The 24,665-nt window shown below is 42.4% G+C and overlaps 1 protein-coding gene across 1 annotated transcript in view; it reads left to right on the plus strand.

The window, feature by feature from the left end:
* Nucleotides 1-24,665, plus strand: part of BEGAIN (brain enriched guanylate kinase associated) — a 261,465-nt gene that overhangs the window by 221,944 nt on the left and 14,856 nt on the right. Inside the window, exon 8 of the mRNA XM_074996506.1 lies at nt 24,306-24,413. Coding sequence (XP_074852607.1) covers nt 24,306-24,413 — 108 coding nt within the window. The remainder of the gene's footprint in view (nt 1-24,305; nt 24,414-24,665) is intronic.

Consider the following 24,665-nt stretch of genomic DNA (forward strand, 5'->3'; position numbering starts at 1 on the left):
TGTTGATCTCATCCATCCAATCCGCCGGGACCGACTTTGCATGCTGGGATAGGCAACTCCCTATCTCACCGCAGGTTTCAGACCTGCCAGCTACCCTCATCTGGTTTATCCCACCTGTTGAAGTGGTTTATCAGGGTGTGGCCACTGCATGCTGCAGTGTCTTGGAGCCACAGGTGAGAGCTGGGTGCCAGGTGGGGACCAAAGGTGCACAAACTGCCTCTGAAGAGGCACAAGTCCCCACACCAGAGATATGACCCCTCCCTGGACAATCCACACACCCAGAAATCACTGGGAAAGGGATAAATAATATGACAGAAAATACCATATTACCTCTGTATAAATCCATGGTGCACACCCATCTTGAATACTGTGTTCAGATGTGGTTGTTTCAGCTCAAAAAAGATATATTGGAATTAGAAAAGGTACAGAAAAGAACAACAACGATTAGGGGTATGGAACATCTTCCATATGAGGAGAGGTTAATTGGACTTTTCATCTTGGGAAAAGCAACAGCGAAGGAGGATATGATAGATGTCTGTAAAATTATGACTACGCAAGTATATTTAGTCCTCATAACACAAGAATTTGAAAAGAACAATAAAATTAAAAGGCAGCAGTTTCAAACAAAAGAAAATATTTTTTCATACTATGTACAGACAACCTTTGCCAAAAGTCAGCCTTTGCCAGAGGATGCTGTGAAGGCCAAGGCTGTAACGGCATTCAAAAAGAACCAGATATATTCATGGAGGATAGTTCCGTCAATGGCTATTAACCAGCATGATCACAGATCATATCCCTAGCCTCTGTTTCCCAGAAGCTGGGCATGGAGCACTTGCTGATTACCTGTTTTGCTCATTCTCTCTGAAGCACCTGGGCTGGCCACATTTGCAAGACAGGATACTAGACTAAATGGATGTTTGGTTTGACCCACTGTGGCCATTCTTATGTTCTAATAGGCACTTGCACAAATAAATGGAGGCAAATCTTCATTCCACCTCATTTCCAGACAGTTACAAGGCAAAAGGAAAATGGGGGAGCAGGGGAAACAGAAAGGAACATATTCCTAGGACACAACCCTACCAAAATTAAAAAAAAAAAAGTTATAAGAAATTCAGGCAACTTCCCAAAGAATAGGCAGAACTAGGATTTAGTCTGTTTCACTTTAGGAGCACACATGAAAATTTGTTTCCACATGTAGTGCAAACCTACACATAAATAGTTCCAGCATTTTGCTTTCTCTGGGCTTGAGTCCCAGTAGTCAGGCCAGAAAACATGCTCTAGTTTCTATACAGAAAGACTTAAGCTACTGAATGTCCTATTCTGCAACTTTCATTTAGAATGCGTGGAACACATTTAGACAAAAATACCATTCAGCAAATGTAGTGACCCTGAAATGTGGCTGCCATGTTACTGTATTGCTTTGTCCAGCAAAGTCTTGTGTGATTGATAACAGCCTAAGCTGTATCATCAGTCTTCTGGGAGATTGAGCTAATCAGTCCATCCACCCAGCAGCAAAGCGCCAGCACTAAAACCCTGGGGAAATGCTACAAACAGATATATCTGGAACTACTCTGGGGAAATCTGGATTAGGAAGAAAATGAGAGATGAATAAAGTATTAATAGACTGCAGAGCAAAATTCTCTCTACACTCAAGCAATTTAGATAATGATTCTTTTCCTTTTTTACACTCATTTTTCACATTAGTTGTTTAACATTGTTACATTTAGCAACAAGAGTTTGAATGGAAGCACTGGTTAAAAAAAAAAGGCTGCTAAGTTTAGCCAGGTCTCAGCCTGGAGGTTTGAATGGAACCCTTTACCTGTTTGAACTTTCCTTGCTGTACCCTGAGAAACACCTGCTTATGGGGATACCTTCTGTGTATTTTAAGCAGCTTGAGTTGCTTGGGAAAAATTCTGGAACAGCCCTATCTGAAGTGAAGCAGTTCAAAATAGATTATAAAAAAAAAACAAACCCTTGAGGGGCAACTTCACTCAGAAAAGGCTCAGAAATGTACCTAGGACATTCCCTGTACTACCCAGGCTTGGAGAGTCCACATCCATTCACACTGCTAATGTATAAACTAGATTTGAAATCTGTCCACTGGATATTTAAAGTTATAGTAAATACATGTTTGATACTATCACATGCAAAGGTTTATACATATGCACGTGAGCCTGTCAAGAAAGGATGGACTCTGAAAGTATATTTATGTACCGTCTAAAAGTAGAAATATACAACTTAATAATAATATTGCAGCATCCTTCAGACTAGCATGCTGTACATATATACATAATACCAGCTAGTCTCTGCCTTGAAGAGGTTATGATCTAAATGGTGGAAGAAAGAAAGCACTGTAATTTTCATCTCATACACAAGGAGCTGAGGTAGTGATTAACTTGCTGCAGATCACACAGGAAGTCTATAGCACAGTCAAGAAATATGAACTAAAATCTTCCAGGCACCATGCAGTGCCTCGCCCACAAGACCATCCTTCTTCTAACAGTGGCCTTTTCAATTTGGATGTAGAGAGTCCAGAGATGGTGAGGAAATTTCAGCCTTGCATCTACTGCAGACTGACATCAGCCTAGTGCACGTGAAAAGTGATTGCTGAACAATAAATCTCTTTGCTAATCAAAGAGACCATTCAGCTAAGCAGCCTATTTTGAGACAGCAGCTAGAGAAAAAATCAGGAGCGAGTTTCATTTGCCTGCTGCCCACCTTCTCAGTAAGAAAAAGTGTCAATAGGCAACGAGAATCTAAACACCTGCACAGCAGAACAAAGCATAGTAAATATTCCGTTTGTAGCTGTCTTTAGTCAGAATGGGAGGGTGACCCTCGCTGGTATAGCTGAATCTAATTAAAATGTATTTGCATATGCATGGGATCGCTGGTGAATATTAATGAATTACAAGTTTCAAAGTTCAGTAATTTACAGTTCCTTCATAATTCATCTACTTCTTCGTTCAGAGAAATGGTCAAATCTCTTTCCTCATCCTCATAAGCAAAGTCTTAAGCTAAAACCCCAGCTGCAAGGACTCCCAAAAGGATCAGGTGGAACTCTCCGTCTGAACCCCAAATTTCTGGGAATTCAGCTATTAGAAAGAGAGTTACTGCTGCAAATGTGCATGTGCAGACCCTGCAGTAGCCCAGTGTAATACTCATTCTCTTTTTTTTTTTCTGTTCATTGCCATGACAACTTATTTTATAAAAAGAAAGAGGACATGTACTATACAAAGAACTGTAAGTTACAGGGCTCAATTAAACAGGCTCTATTCAAACAGGACTCTCATTAGCTGGCTTCTGGATGGAATGAACCTTGGGCATGAAACCACCTTTCATCTTCACAAGCCTCCAGCCCCAGCAGACAACTTTTGTGGAATAGGAATCCCCTGAAGATATTACTTAGAGCAGATGCCTGGCAAAGTGGAGAGTAGAAATGGTTGTGACTTTCCTAATAAAATAAGGATGGGAGAGAGGCCGTAACCCAAAATTAGCTGCTAGTTCAATATTCAGGGTATTTATGTAGGATGTGGGAAACCAGGTTCAAGTCCTTGATTCTGCATGATATCAAAACATATAAACGCTCTGGTGTGGAATAAGAAAACCCCTGAAATCTCAAAAACTTTTGTAGAATGAGCAATTGTTTCCTAACCAGCTCTAGTGGGCAGTAGTGTCCTGGAAACCTCTTTTCATGGAATTTTGGAAGAACCAGCTGCAGCCCTAGCTCCCAAGTTTTCCAGCCATGCCATCCATCCAAGTAAAGCTAAACTGTGCACAGCTTTTTAACTGTATTAAATACAAAGCAGGGGAAAAGCATGATCGTTCTAATTTACCACTAATTCTGTGCAAAGACCAGCACACAGACAACTGCATTCATTTGACTATGACCATGTAAGTCTGAATTTGACTATGATCATGTAAGCCATTTCACATTGGATGAGAGCACTGTGAAAATCCAAAGATAGATAAACAGCAAGTATTTAACTTCTCAGCCCACCCAGTTTAGATATGGCTGCCATCTCTCCCTTCACCTTTTCATATGGGCATCACACCATAACCACAAAGACTGTTTCCATCTTGAAACAAAGGTTTTGCCAACATTGTCTTTAACTGGAGGAACTCCGTTTCTGCAGTAGCTAAGGCCCTCAGACACAAGACAGATCAACAGCTCATCTTCCCTGATCCTCCCAAAAAGTGAATATTTTGACATCTTTAATATTGTAAATATCTCTCCACAGACTACAGCCTTGCCTGTGGCTTTAGCAGGCTGAAAATAATAAACCACTTCAAACAAATATCTGATAAGCCATAGAACAAATATCATGAATTACTAATTACTCTTTGCTGTAATTGTAATGTTATTTCTGAAAGCCAGGCTTTATTAGCATTATGAAGAAGTGTTGAAACAAGGATGAACATCCAGGGAATTAATTCAGAGCAAAGCTGAGATGACACAGTGATACATCAAAAAAGTGCAATCAGGAGGCTAATCCATCCTGTGTACCAGTCTCTACAGGTTCTCACTTTGCTGTTTTATTACTTCACAAATGCCCAGTCAATGAATAGACCAACTTCACTACGTTTTTTCAATGGTCAGTGAGGATGTGTATGATTTAAACAGACCACTGCTGGTTGAATGAGCTTATAACTACAGGGGTTTTTCTTGGTACCAATTTTGCTGCAAACCCATATAAAATATTAGACAAAGAAGTAAAACAAAACTGCTTTTTGAATGTCAGTGTATAAATGACCACTCTTGAATCTCACATTACAAGAGCCAGATCACCAGCTGGTATAAATTGGCCTAACTCCAACATTCATTAGAAGTTTTTTATCACTATTTGTTGGGTTCTGTCTCTTAGTTCACCACATTTATACTTCAGTTTCTGGGGGTGTAGAGCTCTTCAGGGTTAGATCCTCAACTGGTATAAACTGACTTACTGTAGCAAATACCCAGTAAGACTGAATTGCTGCTGTGAATACAGAATAAAATACACAAATCTAAACAATCTTTTGCTTGATTATAGGCAGACTGGTAACACATACACTGCACATGTGGCCTTTAGGGAAGCATTCTGAATAGAACAGCTGCTAACTTAAAGAGATACAATAAAAAGAGGTTTTATTTCCACTGGTAGCTTTTGTTCTTGTTGTTTGGATTGCAATATATGCCCCTGGCCCTCCTGTTTCTTTTCAACTCCCACCGCCATTGGTTGTTGAGTCTTTGCCAGTTAGCGACACTATCTCTGGGCTCCAACTGAGCATTCTGAAGTTGTGCTGTGCTGTGACTGAGATCCTGGTGCACTCAGATGGGAATTAGACTATGCACAAGTTTGAAACTGAACTGCCTTATTACCCCACACTTCTGGAATGTATGCAAATCTAGGGGGTGGAGTTTGTGAGAGATCTTACTGATACCCTGCCAATGGACAAGTCACTGAGTGATTATTGTTTTCCTTCAGATTTCACTTTGATAGAAGAGAACTGTATTGATAGAGTGTGTAAGGCTTGGTTCACGCTAGGCTGTACAGTCGACTGTAGATACACAATTCTAACTATGGCAATTGCGTACCAAGAATCAACATATCTGCAGTTGACTGTAAGGTCTGTCCTCACTGAGGGAGGTCGACATGAGCATTTCTCCTGTCAACCTCCCTTACTCCTCCCAAGAGGAGATGTACAGTACAGGGGGTTGACTGCCAACCCCAGAGAGATTGATTTTTGGATTGTCTTTACCAGACACGCAAAATCGAACTCCAGATGATCGACCCTCAACAGGTTGATCTCCTCCTAAGTATAGATATATCCTAAGAAAGAAATTTACGTCTCCAAAAAAACACTGAAAATGTGTCATTAAATAATCAACACCAAACAGATGAGAACACACATTGCCTAGGAGACCTCCCTTTCTTTCCTTCTAGTATTACACTTATCTCCCAATTTCATGATTGTAGTCTCAGATCAGATTGATAGATCATGTAAATTAGGTGCAATTCTGTTGACTCCACAGGAGCTGCCCTCTCTTGCATTCATTAGCTCTTCGAAGTCTATAGTATTACACTAAGGATAAGTTCATCTCTTGTTTATTCCATGTACACCACACATTTATTCTCTGCAAATAATAAATAAATACAGTTAATTTGGACCTTAAGGTTTATTTCTCATACACTGAGTATTTATTTACCATCATTATAGCAGCACCTCATTCCCCTACAGTCATCTGTTTTCATGTCAAAAGTCCCTATCGTGCGACAGGGTTAGCTGCTCCTCTGATTCTTCCTGAGGCTCTGTCAGCACACCCCCTTACAGTCTGCATCTTTCTCAGGTTGGACTCCTGTAATTGTCCCACTCTTAGGTCAGGGCCTGTTCCCTTTGGATCATCTGTGCTTGCACCTGCAGCTCTTCCTTTTGGAAGTTTCCATGCAGCAGCCTCCTTAACCCAAAGTATTGTTTAATTGTAACAGTAGGAACAAAGTAAGGCATAAGAAGAAAAAAGAGCTTAATTAACAGTTAATATGCAAGTCTTACTTGCCTAAAGCTTACTTTGCCTAAGGGTGCTGTAAGATTAGGAAGGCTCTAGAATCTAGATTCTCTAGCATGGTCTTTGGTCATCTCCAGAAGACCTGCTTGAGCTCTGGGCAGAGGGTTTTTTAAACCCTGTCTCCCAATCGCAGCCAAAGAAATTATGTTACTTGGCTGGAGCCAACAAAATAGGTTCTTCACAGTCAATATCTCAGGCATTGTCTCTTAATCCTTGGAGTAGTTATTTCAAGGTGTTTTATCTATAGCCCTCTTAGTTGCCAACTGCCTGCATTAAACTATACCAAAACATGCCTACAGGAATGACTCCCATATAGTCATACAGTAACTATCCTAATAATAAAGTCATATACAATGTACATAAAGTACTATAGAGTGGCTTCCCCAAGTCCTTCACAGTCCCATGATTTTAATGGGAAACATGCTGACAACGTACCCACTGTTTGAAAAGGTAGCCTTTAGGGAACAGCTCTTCTTCAGCGCTTACTTCTTTCTGAACACTTACAATACCCAAGAAAGAAAGAAAGAAAGAAAGAAAATTCCACTTACACTCCCCACCAGGCGAGTGATATTATCCCTGCCAGCAAGTACAGATTGTGGGGGTATACGATACTTAAAGGCAACCTGCACTAGTTTTTTTTGTTTGTTTTTGTTTTTGGTTTTGTTTTTTTTTGTCAAAGACTATCTCTTTCGCCTTCTTTCTCCCTTGAAAAGAGCTCCATCTGTTTTGGTAGGTATTGGCAGGAATGCTGTTGATCTGCCTCAGTAGTCACACATATTTTTTGTGTGCATGTAACATGCACAGGCATCAACTACCACCAGCAAAACAAATAAAGACATACTTGTATTGCTACAAGTTATACTGAGTCTAACTAAGGGAGGATCCCCAGAGAAGGGCTAAACTTAAAATCACAGTGAATGACTCTCCCATTGTCCTACTGAATTAATGATGTTTAATCCTTCCTTCAGTAGCTACAGACAATTGCACTTAGTCAGAAGATATAAACTGAAGAAAGAAACTTCAAAACAGTGTCTCAAATTCCCTGAAAATGTTTTGAAATCTCTATTTATGTGAATTGGGCAGCTATGTAATCCCTATGATTGCCATTCTTATGATAATAGCAACAGAATGTGCACTTTGATTGTGTATATCAGAGCAGAAAGATCAGAGCTACAATCAGACACATGGAGACTAGCGGGAATTTTCTACATCTCTTTTGGTCACCGTTGGACATCTGGTTTTCACGATATGAACATATGTACTAAAATGATACCTTTTTCTACCACAGAAAAAATGCAGAGTTTATCTAAAAGGCATAGCAGGGAATTCCTGCTGTTCCTTTTGTCTCCCTGTGCTTGAAGTCCAGACTTAATAGATGTCATCAACCTGTTTCCTGCATTATTTCATATTCATACTTTACAAAATGGGGCCCGACTCCCAGCTGCTGTAAACTGATATATTTCCTGTATCTTTAAATGAGCTATGCCAAATTATAGCAACTGAGGATATTATCTTGCCAAGAATTGTTTTAATCAATATTTAGTAGGAATTATAATAGATCCAGTTTTACATTAGATCAGGTGAATAGAAACTTCTTAATCCCATTGCAATTTAACAGTTGTTACCATCTGAGAAAGTCTTCTCTGCACATATAACCTGCATCTACACTACACTTCCCTTTCAGAAGGGGTATGTAAATGCCACCAATCAGAAATGCTAATGAGGTGCTGATACGAATATTCAGTGCCTCATTAGCATTATGGCATCCACCTAGAGCTGAGAAAGTGCTGCTTTCAAATTGAAAACTAGCCATGTAGACTGGTTCCTTGCAAAGGAAACCCTGATTTCAAAAGCAACCTTCTTCACAATTCTTTGGGGAAGAAGGGAGCTTTCAAAATTGGGGTTTCCTTTCGAAGGAACCCCATCTACATGGCTATTTTTCAATTTGAAAGCAGCAATTTCAACACTCCAGGGCTACGTCTACACATGAAGCCAACATCGAAATAGCTTATTTCGATGTAGCAACATCGAAATAGGCTATTTCGATGAATAACGTCTACACGTCCTCCAGGGCTGGCAACGTCGATGTTCAACTTCGACGTTGAGCGGCACCACATCGAAATAGGCGCTGCGAGGGTATGTCTACACGCCAAAGTAGCACACATCGAAATAAGGGTGCCAGGCACAGCTGCAGACAGGGTCACAGGGCGGACTCAACAGCAAGCCGCTCCCTTAAAGGGCCCCTCCCAGACACAGTTGCACTAAACAACACAAGATACACAGAGCCGACAACTGGTTGCAGACCCTGTGCCTGCAGCATGGATCCCCAGCTGCCGCAGCAGCAGCCAGAAGCCCTGGGCTAAGGGCTGCTGCCCATGGTGACCATAGAGCCTTGCAGGGGCTGGAGAGAGAGCATCTCTCAACCCCCCAGCTGATGGCCGCCATGGAGGACCCGGCAATTTTGACGTTGCGGGACGGGGATCGTCTACACGGTCCCTACTTCGACGTTGAACGTCGAAGTAGGGCGCTATTCCGATCCCCTCATGAGGTTAGCGACTTCAATGTCTCGCCGCCTAACGTCGAAGTTAACTTCGAAATAGCGCCCGACGCATGTAGCCGCGACGGGCACTATTTCAAAGTTAGTGCCGCTACTTCGAAGTAGCGTGCACGTGTAGACACAGCTCAGGAGTCCACCATTATGCTAATGAGGTGCTGAATATTCATATCTGCCTCATTAGCATTTCCGACCATCACATTTATATACCCCTTCCGAAAGGGACAGGTAATGTAGATGCAACTATAGTGTCAACGATAGAGGCCCCAGTAAAATACCACATCTAGATTGTTTGGCATTTGAGTAGAGGAATTGTGGGTTTACTTATGTTTCCAAGTGAAATTATATGAAACTTAGTGGTTCTGCCTGGTTTCCATGCCAGACAAAACACTGGCTCTTTGTTTTCCTCTGAAGCTCTGAATGAAACAGGATTTTGTATCAATCTAAGGCTATGTCTACACTACAGTGATCTTTCAAAAGAAGTTCTTCCAGAAGGTCTTCTTTCAAAAGCATGCGTCCACATACAAAAAAGCAGATCAAAAGAGGGGGGGAGTGACAGCTGGCAGGGGAGGGATAGCTCAGCGGTTTGAGCATTGGCCTACTAAACTCAGGATTATGAGCTCAAACCTTGAGAGGGCGATTGAGGGATCTGGGGCAAAATAGGGAGAAGGGTGGGGAAAGATAAAAAGGAATGGCTCTTGGTCCTGCCAAGAGGGTAGGCGACTGGACTTGATGACCTCCTGAGGTCCCTTTCAGCTCTATGAGGTGTGTATCTCCAAACAGATATTATAACAGCTCTTTCGATAGACAGCATCCACACAGCCCCTGCTCCTTGAAAAGAACAGGCCAGGTATCAAAAACTCCAATGCAAAGAGGACTGTTCTTTCAAAAAATTGAGCACCTGCACATGCTTTTTTTTTTTTTTGGAAAGAAGGTGCTCTTCCTGATCCAGGAGTAGAAGATGGCTTCTGGAAGAAGAACCACATTATTTTGATTTCAGATTGAAAGAGTGCATGTTGTGTGCAGACGTTCTCTGTCCTATTTCAGAGAAGGGGCAGATTTTCTGAAAGAACTTGCTGGTGTAGACACAGCCTAAGAAAGTTTGCATCATATTAGAAAACACCCTGGAGAACTGTAATATGTAGCACGATATTAAACATGACTCAATCCCTTTCTACTCTGAGTATTCTCATGCTTAACATTGTTGTCTTAAGAATTTGTGTTAATCCTGGCAATCTGAGTCCTGGTTTACACTGAGTATTTGACATGATCTTAATAGCTATCCTGACTACTTATGGCTGTAGTCTAACACAATGTGATTTCTCATTGTAGTCAAGCTCTCAAAGTCGTATAACTCAACAACTACAAAACCATGCGAACAATGAAGAAAAAAGAGTTCGCACAAACCCCTCTGACTTGACTTTGCACAGACTCAGAGTGAAATCTCTGCCCATGGAAGTTGGTAGTGAAACATCCACTGACTTCTGTCAGACCAGGAATTCACCCAGAGCCTCTGTATATTTTGCCTGATTTAATGATGTATTTATAATCTTACTCTGACTAATGTCTACTCTCTGCTGATCCATCCCCCAATTCAGAGAGCTGTTGGCAAATGCTTCTACATTGGTGGCATATTTATTACAATAAGCTCACAGATTTTAATGCTCATGCTGTATTTCTGGGAATGAAACTACTACCCTGTCACCTTACATCCTGCTAAAAGGATCCCTACATAGAATTAAAGTACAAAAATAGGAACTATGCAAAGTGGAGGCTATTTTAGTTGCTACAGCCACTACACTAAAATATAATACACAGCAGGGTAACAAGGAGAACCCATATTTTTGCCATAGAAAACAGATGGTTAGACTGCAGATTATTTTGCCAAAAGGGCTAGTGAGTGAACTGTGGAAACACTATAAAGATGCATTGAGTACTACATATAAAATCCCACTGATATCTCACATTGATATCCCAGATTCCTTCTTCCATACAAATTACATTGTGAGATGCCCTGTGGGAGCAGAAAAGTTTGAATGCTCCAGTTAACAACTGGCTCTGGTGATCATGACAGCAGATTAGGGCTCCTTTAAAAACTGCTCAAAACTTCCACAAAAGTTTGGATATTTTGTTGTTGTTGCTATTGAATGAAGAAATGGCAAAGGAATGGGAGTCAGGTGTCCCTGCTATGCCTCTGATCTGCTATGTGATCTGAGGGAATTCATTTAACCTCTCTGCACTGCAGTTTCTGCTTTGGTAAAATGAGGATAACAATAATTCCTCACTTTTGTCTGAGGCCCTAGGATGAAAGCACTAAGTCCTAAGCAATATTGTTATGTGTATGGCACAGTCTTACTTTCATGATATCAGTAGGCCTTTTAGAAACAACTTCATTGAGACCAGGATCAGACCCATAGTACACACAAAAGGGAGAGATTATTAGTGCCATCTGGCAAACCATTTCTCTTTTTTAGCCAAAAGATTGATTCCACAGTTTGAACTCTCTAGTCTGGGACTCTCTGGGCAGGCATGATCCAGAGAGCCCTGGTGGCTGGGAGCAGGGGACAGCTGGGATTCCAGTGGCTGGAAGCAGAGCTGGGCCAGCAGCAGGGTTTGGGGGGGCGCTGAAAGTGGGAGAGCCGGAAGCACAACCAAGGCCAGGAAAGGAATGGGGATGGGGGCTGAAAACAGAACCAGATGGCTGGGAGGCTGGCAGCAACCACCTGCCCCCACCCCCGCCCCGAGGAAGCCTAGAGTCCAGCAACAGAGAAAGCAGCATTGGCCTCCCCTGGTCCAGCACACTTCCTCGTTCAGGACTGGTCAGACCTGAGGGTGCCGGACCATGGAGGTCCAACCTCCAGAAACATTTGCCACTAGGCATAGTCCTTATTACTACAAATAGTCTAATTTGTCATGCCCCGCCCCATTCTTTATGAAAATCAGATTATGGATGTGAATATACATAAGTTAAAGATGCTTTATGCAAAACAGACCATGTAACATGTCAATTTAATAGTTACAGTCTGCTGAATCTGTATGTCCTATTTTTGTGCATGTGCCTTCATTGTATGTGAAGTAAGAAGCATGAAGTGTGGATTTGTTTATAGTGCTGAAAGTGCTAATGAGGGCCATTACTGGTATTCTGGTACTTTATTACTCAGAGTGCAAACTAATTATTTTGGTCATGTTTGTCCTATAAACCCAACTATGGTTAGTCCTAGAAGGACATGTGCCCATGCCAGTTGCTACTGGAATACATCTTGTACTTGGTATTTTTCCATGGAGAAGGGGAGTGCGGAACAAAGGGTTCCTACCCTGCAAGAAAGTCTATATAAGCAACAGGAAGCAATCAGTCTTTTTGTCTTCATCTGGCCTTTGAAGCTGCCTGGCCCACTCTAAGGCCATTTCTACACAGGCTACTTCCTTTGGAAGTGGCATGCTAATATACAGAGCAAAATATGTTAATGAGGCATGGATGCAAATTCACCATGCCTTATTAGCATAACATCATGTGATTTGGAGTCTGGAAGACGGTTCTTCTGGACTCCAAAACACTGTGTAGAAGCGTGGCCTCCAGGGGCGGGGGGGGATTGCTTCTGGAAGGAAGTCCTTCTTCCGGAAGCCCCTTCTTCCTGAAAATTTTTGGGAAGAAGGGGCTTCTGGAAGGAGGAATTCCTTCCAGAAGCCCCCTTGGGGCCCCGCTTCTACACGGCGTTTTGGAGTCCGGAAGAACAGTCTCATTAGCATATTTCGCTCTGTGTATTAGCATGCCACTTCCGAAGGAAGGCCTGTGTAAAAACAGCCTAAGAGGATACAAAGAACTTCAAAAAAGCTGTAGACTGTAGGTTCCCAAACTGGGGGGCATGAAGAAACCCAGCAACACAGCTTCCCCTCATCAATCCTCCCACCTCAAGAAAGAACCCACACTGGCATTATCTCCTGCAAAAATGGAGGTAGCGCCAGCTTCCTGTGGTGTTGAGGGAAAGTCCCACAGTTGCACTCCAGAGCCAGCGTCTTAGAAAGTGTGTGTTCTGCTTTCCCTATACAAACACCATCAAAGCATTTATGGAAAAAATCCAGCTTTGGAAACATTGAACTAGCTCAGATGCCTGACTTTTTGTCTTTTCTGACATTTTCATCACTCGCTGAAAATGCAGGTTTACAAGAACATTGAAAAGAGGATGTGAAGAACAAAATTGTGTTTCACCTCTACTGCCTTGCTGATGAATTCATTCATTCGCTATTTTCCAGACAACTTTTCTGACAACCCCATTCATAAATTAGCACTCAGTCCATTTAACGTTTTTATGCCGATTCATTGCAAGAAGTATTCCTAGAACAAGGATTTGAAAAAATCAGTATGATTCAAGTGAGAAAGATAATTTTGAAAACTCAAGCTTGGATAAATTTTGGATAAAATATTTCCCAATGTATTCAAAAGTTGGAGCAGAAGCACTATATATTATTCTTCCATTTTCGTCATCATACCTCTGTGAAAAAAGCTTTTCAAGTTTAGTCACATTAAAAACAAAACAAAGATCAACTGACTGTCAAACGATTTGTTACGCACTTTCGTCTTTCAAACCTAAGATTTCCCAACTTGTGAGGAAAATGTAGCATCATCCTTCACATTAAATTTGTTCTGTTTCTGCCATTTCTGATGTTAAATTATATTTTTATTAAATTTTTGGGCCAAGAAAAACTCTACGTGCTTATTTTTAATTTTAAATATAATTGTATACCAAGTTTTACTGCTTATTTTAAATTATGAACTGAATTTTTTGTTAAAAAGGAGGTTGGATGATGGCAAAGAAGAGGTGAGGAGGCAAGAGGATTTCTCAAAAATCAAAAAGGGGGCATTCATGCCGAAAAGTTTGGGAACCACTGCTGTAGACTCAATTTAGAAACTTACTTTGATCTGACTCTTTTCACTTACAACCAATTTAATCCTACTTTTTTTCCTTAATGAATGCATTTTCATTTAATAGCAAGAGCGGAATAAATTGTTACCTAGGGAGAGCAACCACTATGCATATTTCTCTTTCATTGACAAGGTGAGTGGCCCTTATGAGCTTTCATTGTGTAAAACTTTTACATAGAGTAAGACAAATTTATTTGTGGTCTTGGTCCCTTTTGCAGGCTGGCTTCCTGGGTGCTGAGCCCTTAGCACTGAATCCTCCCAGAGCTGAACTGGTTTAGTGTCTATGTTTTGCGGCAAGGGAACAGTAATCTCAACTCTGTGTCTTTTCTGGGAGAGACCAGAGGATCTGGCCCAGCAGGACAGTGTGGTGGGGAGACCCAAGCATCAAGAAGGCAGGTGGCAGAGGCATGATCAGCACAGCAGGGGATAACTCTAAGTGGACTCCTGTCAATTACCCAGTCACACCATTGACTGGTGGTAAATATATTCAAGATCCGGTCTTAAGGTTAGATTCAGGTCTGGAGAGGATAAAAAACAGTAGGTTAATTTAATGCACTTCATAACCTTCCATGAACTATTTAACATCTGAAACTAGGGAGTCTCTGCTAAAATTTGAAAAAATTAGGGGTAGAGGGTGGGAATGTGACAGTTATCTTCTATAAATTTATCAAGACACTAAAAATATTAGTGATTCATAGCCATGGAGGCAAAGTAAAACAATTCCATCACTTTTTAACTGTGCTTCCTAAGAATTACTTAGGTAAAAACATGAGTGGAAATTTGTTAATCCATTTTAATTATTCAATTAAAGTAAAGGTGCCATTTTAAGTGAGTGCATCTAAATGTCATGCAGTGAATAGACACATTGCTCAGGAAGAGCCAAATATTTATGTCACCTTGTCTAATATAGCTGACCCCAGAGTGCCAGTCTCAGGTCAGATTGTCAGAAAATGGCCCTGACACCCCAAATTCATGGTATATTTTATAACCAGATTTTCTCAATCGAGTCCCAGATGTGTGCTCCTGGATTACAATAGAGCCATAGACAATAGTACCCTTAGGCTTTCCAGCTCTTCTTTATTACCTAGACAAGCTGGGCTTTGTGATGAAAGGTTATTAAAACCAAAAATCACCTCACATTAGGTTACCTACAACCCCAAAGGCCTAGTCCCTGGCCCCAGTAGCTCAACAGATACTCTGGATCTAACACCAAAGACAACTTCTCTAGAAAAATAACTAAATGTTATTAGCTAAATGAAAGAAATATGTTACTGAGAGGCTAAAGCAGATAAAACACATTAACAGGTGAGTCACAATTTGTAAATCCAATAGGATAGCAGAGATGTGGTAATCTGCTAGGTTTCCAGTAAGACTCTCAAGGTTACTCAAAATCACATGGGGCATCTCTAGCCAATCATTCCATATTCCACTCTATCAATCAGTACAGAGATGCAGGATCATTCCCTTAAACCAGTATTTATAGATCCAGCTCACAGAAGACAATCCAAACACTTGTCTTTACCCACATGGGAGTTGGTAAGTACCAACCACAAAGTGTGTTCATTTCCATTGTTGAACACAACGATCCTTGCTTTGAAGTCAGCATTCTATTTCCTGTCATTCACAAATAATATAGTTACAATAATATGCATAATATTATTGCCTTCAATTACATTATAAGAGCATTAGATAAGTGACAAAATACAAGTATTGTGAAGTTCTAATGCCTGAATACACACATACTTTCCTCTAGGGTTATCTAGTTACAGGGACATATATGATGTAATATGATGGCAATCAACAAGTTTATAGACAAGTGAAGAAAAAGCCATTAACATCTTTGAACTGATCTAATATAGGCATCCTGCTGGACATCTTCACAACTTAGACCCTTACTCATGTTCAGGTAGAACCTTATTACATGTACTAACTTTTCCAAACAGGAGGCTTGTAGTTTGGCTCTGAAGCCCATGTGTAGACGCCAAACTATGGGATTTTCAGAAGCACCTAAGTGTCTTATGAGCTTAGGACCCCATAACCTTCAAAATATAAGTAAATGTATTGGAACTAGCCCTAAGCAAATGGATTGCTACTTACCTGCTAGAGGAGTTTTTCACTTCCTCAACATTACTACAAATTATTTGCATGAAAAAAGTGTTTTACCGCTGCTAATAATTATGGCCAAGATTTTCAAGACAAAAGGCAGTTTGATGTTTAATTCCCCTTGCAAGTCCATTAACATTAAGATGTTTCTGTCATCTGTCCCTCTGCAAATTTCCCCCTACAAAGTATCATTCATTGTAAGTCAATCTGTGGTTACCCAACACCTTCTCTAGGTGCAATATAAAAGTAACTGAATATTACTAATACAGAGGAAGAGTTATGAGGGGAAAATTATCACAGATTGCTGTGTAGTGATGTCTAGCTCATTCTGACATCTTCACAACCAGAGCCCATGCTGTTTTTTAAAGAAAATATGACAACGCGTCAGAGGAAATCCATAAGGATGACCCAGATTATCTAAGCACAGGGCTAAAGATCACGTTTTTGACCAGCTGCCATTTTTTAGCTCAATTTATGCAGTTAAAGTTTTAACAAGCTTTGGACAGAATCAATCAGTGCTCAGTTTTGAAAGATGACAGAATGCCAGCATGAATGGGGTTCACAAAATGATCCCCTTAAGAATGGGATTTTCATACGTGCCAAATGGAATGTGACTTTTTCACAAGCCAGCAACTTTCAATTGCATCAATGAGACTGATTTCAAAGGGTCCGTGCATACTTCAAAGTTCCCCATGGATGGTAAGAAGTGAGCTAGTGATCTCGACACTGAGGATGACAGAACTTTATTGGAGGGATTTCTCCAACTGCTGAACTCATTGCCCTTCAAAGCTCTGAAGTGGATCTAAAACTTAGTATCAAAGAGACAACTTTTTGGCTGACTTCATTTACTTACAAGGGCAACAGTCTGAGCCTTCACAGATCCACTGACAAACAATTAGAGTATTAAGCAGGTCATTTTGGTCAACTTTTAATGCTCATCCTTTAAAATCTTGATGCCTAGTCACAGTTGAATGCATGAGAAACCAGAAGCAGATAAGCTAAAAATGACAGTTTTTATTACACCCCACCAAATAAAAATGATTCATTAATCTGAAGACAAACACAAACAATGCTTTTATTTGGGGCAGGAGGGCTATTTGTCCCAATTATGTATGCACTGCACATGATGCTAGGAGCTGGATGTTAGTTGTGAAATTGCCTTGCACCTCCTGTGAGCCAGGTTTGACCTGAAGGTCCTGCTTCTTTATAACCTGAAGTGGGTCTACTCCCTTTGTATTCTAAGGTCTCTGCTGCATAATGACTGACAATTATATGTCCATTAAGGGTTGCTCACAATTGAGATACCATTAGCCCAATTTGACAGTGAGTAGTATTAGCTTTTGTCCCTAGTGCCAGTACCGTGGTATTTGCCCAGTTTCATTATGTTACATAATGAACTAGTCATTTAATATCCTAGGAATAATATGGGTGGGAATTTCAAAAACCCTTAGAACTGGCTAAGGGTAGTGCTGTGTGCATATTGTAACAACCTATCAAACTATAACAAGGAAGTGGAAGGTTGTACATCTGCCTCACAAAGTATATTTTCATACCTATGAAAGCTCAAGGTCCAAATATCTGGCGAGTGTATGCAAATGACTCAATGCCTTAATCTGCATGCTTAATTATTATGCATTGCCTCATAGGTGATAGTAGGTGTAGGTGATAGTAAATGACCTACATACCAGAATTTAAGTCTGACATAGCTGTAGCATGGAACAAGCCTCGAGGACACGGGAGATGCAGCGTTCCTGGCTGACTCTGCAGTCTCTTTGGGTTGTTGCCCTGGTAGTCAGAGCCATACCAAATGGAAAGCCCATTTTGGATAATTTCATGGCCATGGGATTTGAAAATTGGTAAATTTCATGTTTTCAGCTATTTAAACCTGGAATTTTCTGCTGTTGTAACCATGGGGTCCTAACCCAAAAGGAGATTGTGAGGGTAGGGCTCAAATCTATTGTACTGAGGTCACAGGCCTCCTGCCCTCTCTTCTGTGCAGCACGACTAGCAGCCTCACTGGGCCCCTGGGCAAACCAGGGTGGCCCTGCTCCACACCCCCAAAAGGGGCAGGTGTCTGGCAGAATGGGGGCAGGGCTGCCATCAGTGCCACTTGGAGTGCAGCATGTGCTCCCCACCCCCACCCCCTGCCTGGCAGCAATTTAAGGGGCCTGGGGCTTTTGCCACCACTGCTGCTGCAATAGTGGCAGTGGGGGCTCAGCGTCTAGGTCCTTATTTTATTGCCAGGCCCCTGGATAATTGCCATGTGCCCTCCCCGCCCTCACCACCAGCCAGCGTGCTCCTGTGCTACCTTCAGAGCTGGACCCTGAAGGCAGCAAACAAAGAGTGTCTTGCCACTGCAGGAGGTTCGAAGAGGTAGGGTTGTGTCTGTTCACCCCCGTGCTGCTGAGAGCACCCAGCTAGGGACTCCTCGCTGCTAGCCCTGGCTGGCTTGGGAGAGACAACACTTGTTCTCTCTCCGCACAGCTGCAGCGTGCACTACACCCCGTGTCCCACACTCAGTGGCAGGAACCTCAGGCTGCTGCCCAGTCCCAGAGAATGTCCTGCAGCAGGGGGAGACATCCAGAGGTGAGCTGTCTGTTCTCTCCTCAGCCCCAGCAGCTGTGCAGGAGATGGACAAGTCCTGTCCCTTCCCTGCCCAGTCCAAGCTAGGAAGCCACCTTTGATGGGGCGCTCCCAGTATCACAGGGAAGATAGGATCCAACTCCACAAGTCTCCTCCACCTGCAGGAACCTCAGGCTGCTGCCCAGTCCTAGACAGTGTCCTACACCAGGGGGAGGCATAGGCAGGGAGGTGGGTCTGGTCTGGTCTGGTGTCCTGCTCCCACTACAACAGCAGTGTGCAGGGAAGGGACACGGGTCCTGTCTTTCCTCTGCCCAATTGGTACTAGGAAGTCCTCTTTGATCAGTTGCTCCTAGGAACACGGAGACATCAGATTTCATGGGTTAAGGGCTAATTTCATGACCCATGATGCATTTTTCGTTGCCATGAAATTGGGAGGGCCCTACTGATAACTTAGGCTGTTCTTTAAGACTCCGACTCTGATCTTGACTGTTCTTTGTCCTGAACTGGGTGGACAATTGCAGGCAGCTTGCTAGCCCTCATATTGCCTGCTGCTTGCTCTGGGCTGGAAGGGGGATCTGGCTGGGTCCTGTCATCATCTGAGGAAGCTCTTGCTGGACCCACCAGCTTATAAAATTGTCTATCTTTGGCTGCCTCTGGCCCCTTGATTTCTAGTAGTGAAGGTTCTGGCTCCCTGTGTGCTGCCCCTTGGCTCAGGTGGGTCTCTGGCTGCTGACCCATCATTACTAGTCATAGGTTCCTATGGCCAGAACACTGTCCAGTGCTGCTCCAGGGATAGCTCTGTATCTATGGCCATGGCTCGTTTGGGAGACTATGAATTAGAACTTTCCCATTGGGTTTTCAGGGTGCAAACATTGAGATCCTGGCTAGAGTGAACCCTCACCACAGGGCACAGCCTACAGCATCTCCTCAGCTCTCCAAATCAGGAGACTGAAGCTCCTGGTCAGGAGCACAGGAATTAAGAGCTGAGAATGGGAACCCCCACGGCCATGACAGGAAACTGAAGTTCTCCTTAATTGGGTGAATGATTTGTATTTATTTAGATTTTAAACTATTTTTATAAACTGATGGCTATCCAAGACTCTAGGCACAGTAACACCTTTGCTAATTACACATTGTGATGAACTCAGCCAGGCAGACACTGACAGAAATTCACTTGCATGCTTTTAGTGTTATATGAAGCCTTCTCCAAACCCGACTGAATAGGTGTCTCTTGCAGCATGTCCAGAGAGGCACCCAATTCTGTCTATTTTGGATGAAAAAGGGGAGCACGGTCCAGCATCTTGTCCCCCTTGTCAGCCACCCCTTTTACAATAAAAGGGACGGTGCCTGAACACTCCTTCTGATGGCAGCCATGGCATTATGGCAGAAGGAGGCCACCTCAACACCATTTAGGCTTTCATAGGTCATGACCAACCCCATAACTTCTACACAGACACCAACCGGCAGCCAGTGCAGGTCCATGAGCACGTTCTGGGTGAAGGGGCCTACTCAATAAACAACCCATTGAGTTCTATGCCAGCCTGCAAATGGGTTCAAGAAATGGAGTGCAGTGTCTACTCTTGATGTAACATGAGTCTGGATACCAAAGGCAAGGCCCTTGCCTGAAAAGAAAAGTCACTATCTCTTAGCAAGATTTGTTGGTAAAAACTTGCTTGGGTCACTGCTGCACGGTGATCATCCAACAGCAGCTGGGGGTCTGAAATCATCACTAAGTCACAACCTGCCATAACAAATTGTGGCCATACAACCTCAGTCACAGGGATATCTGCATTATCTCCCCCCAGTGGCACTGGCAGCACTTCCAATCTTGTCGTTATTGAGCTTCAAGCAGCTTGTTTTTATCCTTTCCCCAACCACAACTAGCTCAGGCACTGAATTTCACTGTCTGAATCAGAGACACAGCAGATTTGGTGTCACCAGCATGGCTGGATACACAGCACTCTACACCTCCTTGCTAACCCCATATGATGTTGTGTTGACATTGTGAACCAAATTCCCTTTCAGTGCATACACCATTGGCTTCAGTAGAGCTGTTCTAATTAACACCAGCAGCGAATATGTCCCTATCGCTCTGCTTCAGCACTGCTGACATGAATACTATAATCTCTAATGATTAGGCCATGAAATTAAAAAAAAATAGTCACATTTGGGCAGACGCCAAGGCACGAAAATGTCAGAGTCCCAGACTATCAGTAACTAAATTAAAATAGAAACCATTATTCAACTTTATTCTGTGTTATTCAATGGCATGAAAGGTATTGCTGCCAGACACTTTAATCTGCTAGTCCTTGTCATGTGCAGCCTTCCATACAGAATATAAATCCTTAGCCTTCCAGCACTGGAAAATATAGTGGGGCCCAATTCAGTTCTGTTGTACAGGAGTAATGCCAGAATATCTTAACAATTAAACCTGCCTGCAATAGACAGACCTCCCAGGGAGGGCAGGGAAGAGAGGCAAAGAGGACAGTTGCCCCTGGGGCCAGCAATTCAAGGGGGCCCTGGGCTTCCAGTAACTGCTGCTGCTACTGCACAGCTCTCAGGGCTGGGGGACAAAGGTGCCACGCTTCAAGTGGTGCTGACAGCCAGCTGCCCCCAGCCTGCCCCTTCTTCCTGAGCCCTACCACTTCCTGGGGCAGACCCAGGACTCCACACACTCCTTGCCATGGGGCCTACAGCCAGATTTTCACAGATAGATACTTATTAGGAGTTTCAAAAGTGCCTTAGCAGGCAGGGCACATCACTCTCACTGATTTTCTGGTCAGATTTGTAAAACAAGCCTAATGCATATTTAGACACCTAAATGCCTTTGAAAAATGTGTCCCTAAAGTAATTAAGGGCCAGATATTTAGATACCTAAAGGTGAGACTCACAAAAGCACCTAGGCACCAAACTTCCATTCAATTTGGCACATAAATGTCTTTAAAAATATGATCTGTAGGAGTTAAGTCTCACAGAAAGGCTCCTACACACTTTAGACTTGGAGGGATAGCCTGGTTAGTCTGTATCCACAAAAATGAGGACTCCTGTGGCACCTTAAAGACTAACGCTACATCAACACAAGAAGCATCTGTCAACAGAAGTGAGTGTTGGAAGGGATTTCCCGGCAAAACTTCTGTTGACAGATTGTGTCTACACATAAAAGCAGATCAAAGAAGCAATCCGCTCTGTCGACAGAGAGCACCCAGACTGCCCTGCCATCTCACAACAGAACGGCCGACTGGGAGCTCCGCAAACAGGCCTGCCCAGTGAACCAAAGGGCCCCGGAGCATCTACACGGCTGTTTTGTTGACAGGAAACATGACTGCAGAGAAGTATAACACTGCCAGCAAATGTGCTGAGTTTTGTCAACAGACTGTTGACAAAGCACATTTTGCATGTAGATGCTCCACGGGTTTTTCCAACAAAAGCCCCATTTTGCCAGAATGTATAGATGTAGCCTCAGAGATCTATTGGGGGCATAAGCTTTGATGGGCAAAAATTCACTTTGTCTGATGCATGTCTGTGAAAGCTTATGCCCCAATAAAACTGTTGGTCTTTAAGGTGCCACGGAACTGATCATTGCTACATGCCTTAGTCTCCCTTGGAAAATAAGACAATAGCTTTCGAAAATTTTATCCTTTGGCTTTTCCAGTAGAAAGATACAAGTCATGTCCAACACTGGCACTAACCACCTGTCTGATGGGCAACCTGATCAGCGAAGCCACGTCCAGAGTGGTTGTGGAGACTGAACTACCCTTTTACCCATAAATGGTCATTCCAGGTCAGGCTAACGGGCCAGGCTGAAGAAGCTGACAAAGTCTGGAGAATCTCAGACTGTCATTGCCTGTCCTGTCTCATTTTGTTGACAAGAAAGGCATTCAGTCAGCCTGACATTTTTAAAACAAGCACCAAGTTCCCTTCAATGATTTTAGAATGTGCTTGTCTTTGAAGAGCTGCTTAGTATGTGAAGTCGCCACTTTCTACTTTAATAATCTCTTTTTATTGTAGCTGCCTGCTCCACAACCAGATAATTAACCTTGATATTTGTTCAGTGCCCTCAGGACACCTAACTCCCATTGCTGTCAATTATCAGACACTACTGAGTCTGTAGTGATAGAAGACTTGTCCCTGACTCTGTCACACTGACACACACAGCACTAGGGAAATGTAACTACTAAAACAGTTTGGTGGGTGGAGAAAATCCTTCACAACTTCTAAAAGAAATCCAGAGTGAAAAACTGGACCCTGGACCCATGACTAGTGTGAAGAGTCAAAGCAGAAAAGAAGTAAGTCAGGTGTTTTTTCCCTAGTCCTCGTATTTGCCATGCTGCTTTTCAAAAAAGATTGTACTAGGTAAAAGCTGGAAGCAGTATTTTGGTGAAGGAGCACCCCCTCAGCTTTGTCTTGTCTGTTTCTCTCAGGCAGCTATGCTGAAGGGATCACCAGAGCCGTAAGTGACTGCAATTGGGATCTCTCACCCCACTGCTTCGAGAGCTTAACCTGGCAGTCCTTACACAGGCAAAGCTTACTTTGAAATCAGTTTTGTCTCAGAGCCTGATTCATAGTCTGTGGAAGTCAGCAAAAAGACTCCTAGGGTCTGAGTACCGATATACGGCATCCAGAAGCGAGCCGCCCTGCCCAGCCCCATAGATTTGTACTAACAAAGCTTACACTAGTGAGATAAAAATAGATGTCTAAATGTTGCAGCTCATGGGGGATGGGCTTCAGAGGCCAAGCTGCAATGTCAAAGCACTGTCTACACTTGTGCAAGGCCCATTGGCACAAGGCTATGGACCCAGGCTGGCAGGTTCACTCAGGATGCAGTGAAGACTTATCCATATTGCCTAGGGTGGGCTTTGACTCAGAGCCTTATTGAGCAAAGATAAAAAGCCTGCTGGGCTGGGACTCTGAAATCTCGGTTCACAGTTACCAACTCTGCCACAGACTCCATGATTTAGGGCAGGCCACTTAATCTCTGCATCCCACCTACAGAATTTACTTAATACTTTTTATTCCACATATTAAAAAATGCTGAAGTATGAAAAAGTGACAATAGCTTAAGGGTACTTACTCCTTATTTTCTGAGCTGATTTGCTTTCAGTCATAGAATGTTGCTACAAACACGGTTGTCCTTGTAATGAGATCAGACCAGTGGGCAGAAGAGAAAGTTTGAAACCAAAAGTTCAAATCAGATTTTTTCTCTTACTCCAGCTCATGTTCCACTCTTCTCTCATCAGGCACACCACTCATCTTGGAAATGAACTTTAGAAACAACCAACCTAATTTGTCTATCTCTGGGACCAAAAAAAAAAATTAAATGGTCCTGTTATTTTCTGTGATCATTTGCTCCTCCTGATTCATTGACTGTTTAGTTCCCCTTCTATGATTTTGTTGTTGTTGTTGTGAGTACCTTTGGCCTTTACATTTTTACAGCACATTGCCTAGTGTGCTGAGTGAAAGTAGATGCTTACCTGGCCACCAGAACAGAACATACTTACTTTGTGTGGAGCATTCCTCTGGCTTTCTAAATAGCGTCACGCGTATTTTTCAGGAATTATATCACATTGGATAAAATACTGATCAATCCATTTTTTTATACACAGGGTCAACATTATGAAGAGGAAAAAAGGGCTTTAAGCCATGAAATAATAGCACTCAATAATCATTTAATAGAAGCCAAGGTGACAATAGATAAGTTATCAGAAGACAACGTAAGTATTTATTTATGGATATGTCTCAAGATTACAAATGAAAGTGAATTAGGCAACACATTTTATATGTAATTAGAGAATCATTAGCTATTATTTACAGTATATGTGACGTGTCAGTCCTAGGATCAAAACGTTACTGTGTTTGGAGTTTCTTTCACTGGATAATTTTAGCTTTTCTTACAGTTCAATTACTGTGTTGCTGTGACTGTTCCTTGTGGTTTTGATTTGATGCAAAAACTTATAAGGATGTAG

This window comes from Carettochelys insculpta, chromosome 6 (genome assembly GCF_033958435.1).
Source record: "Carettochelys insculpta isolate YL-2023 chromosome 6, ASM3395843v1, whole genome shotgun sequence".
Lineage (NCBI taxonomy): Eukaryota > Metazoa > Chordata > Testudines > Carettochelyidae > Carettochelys > Carettochelys insculpta.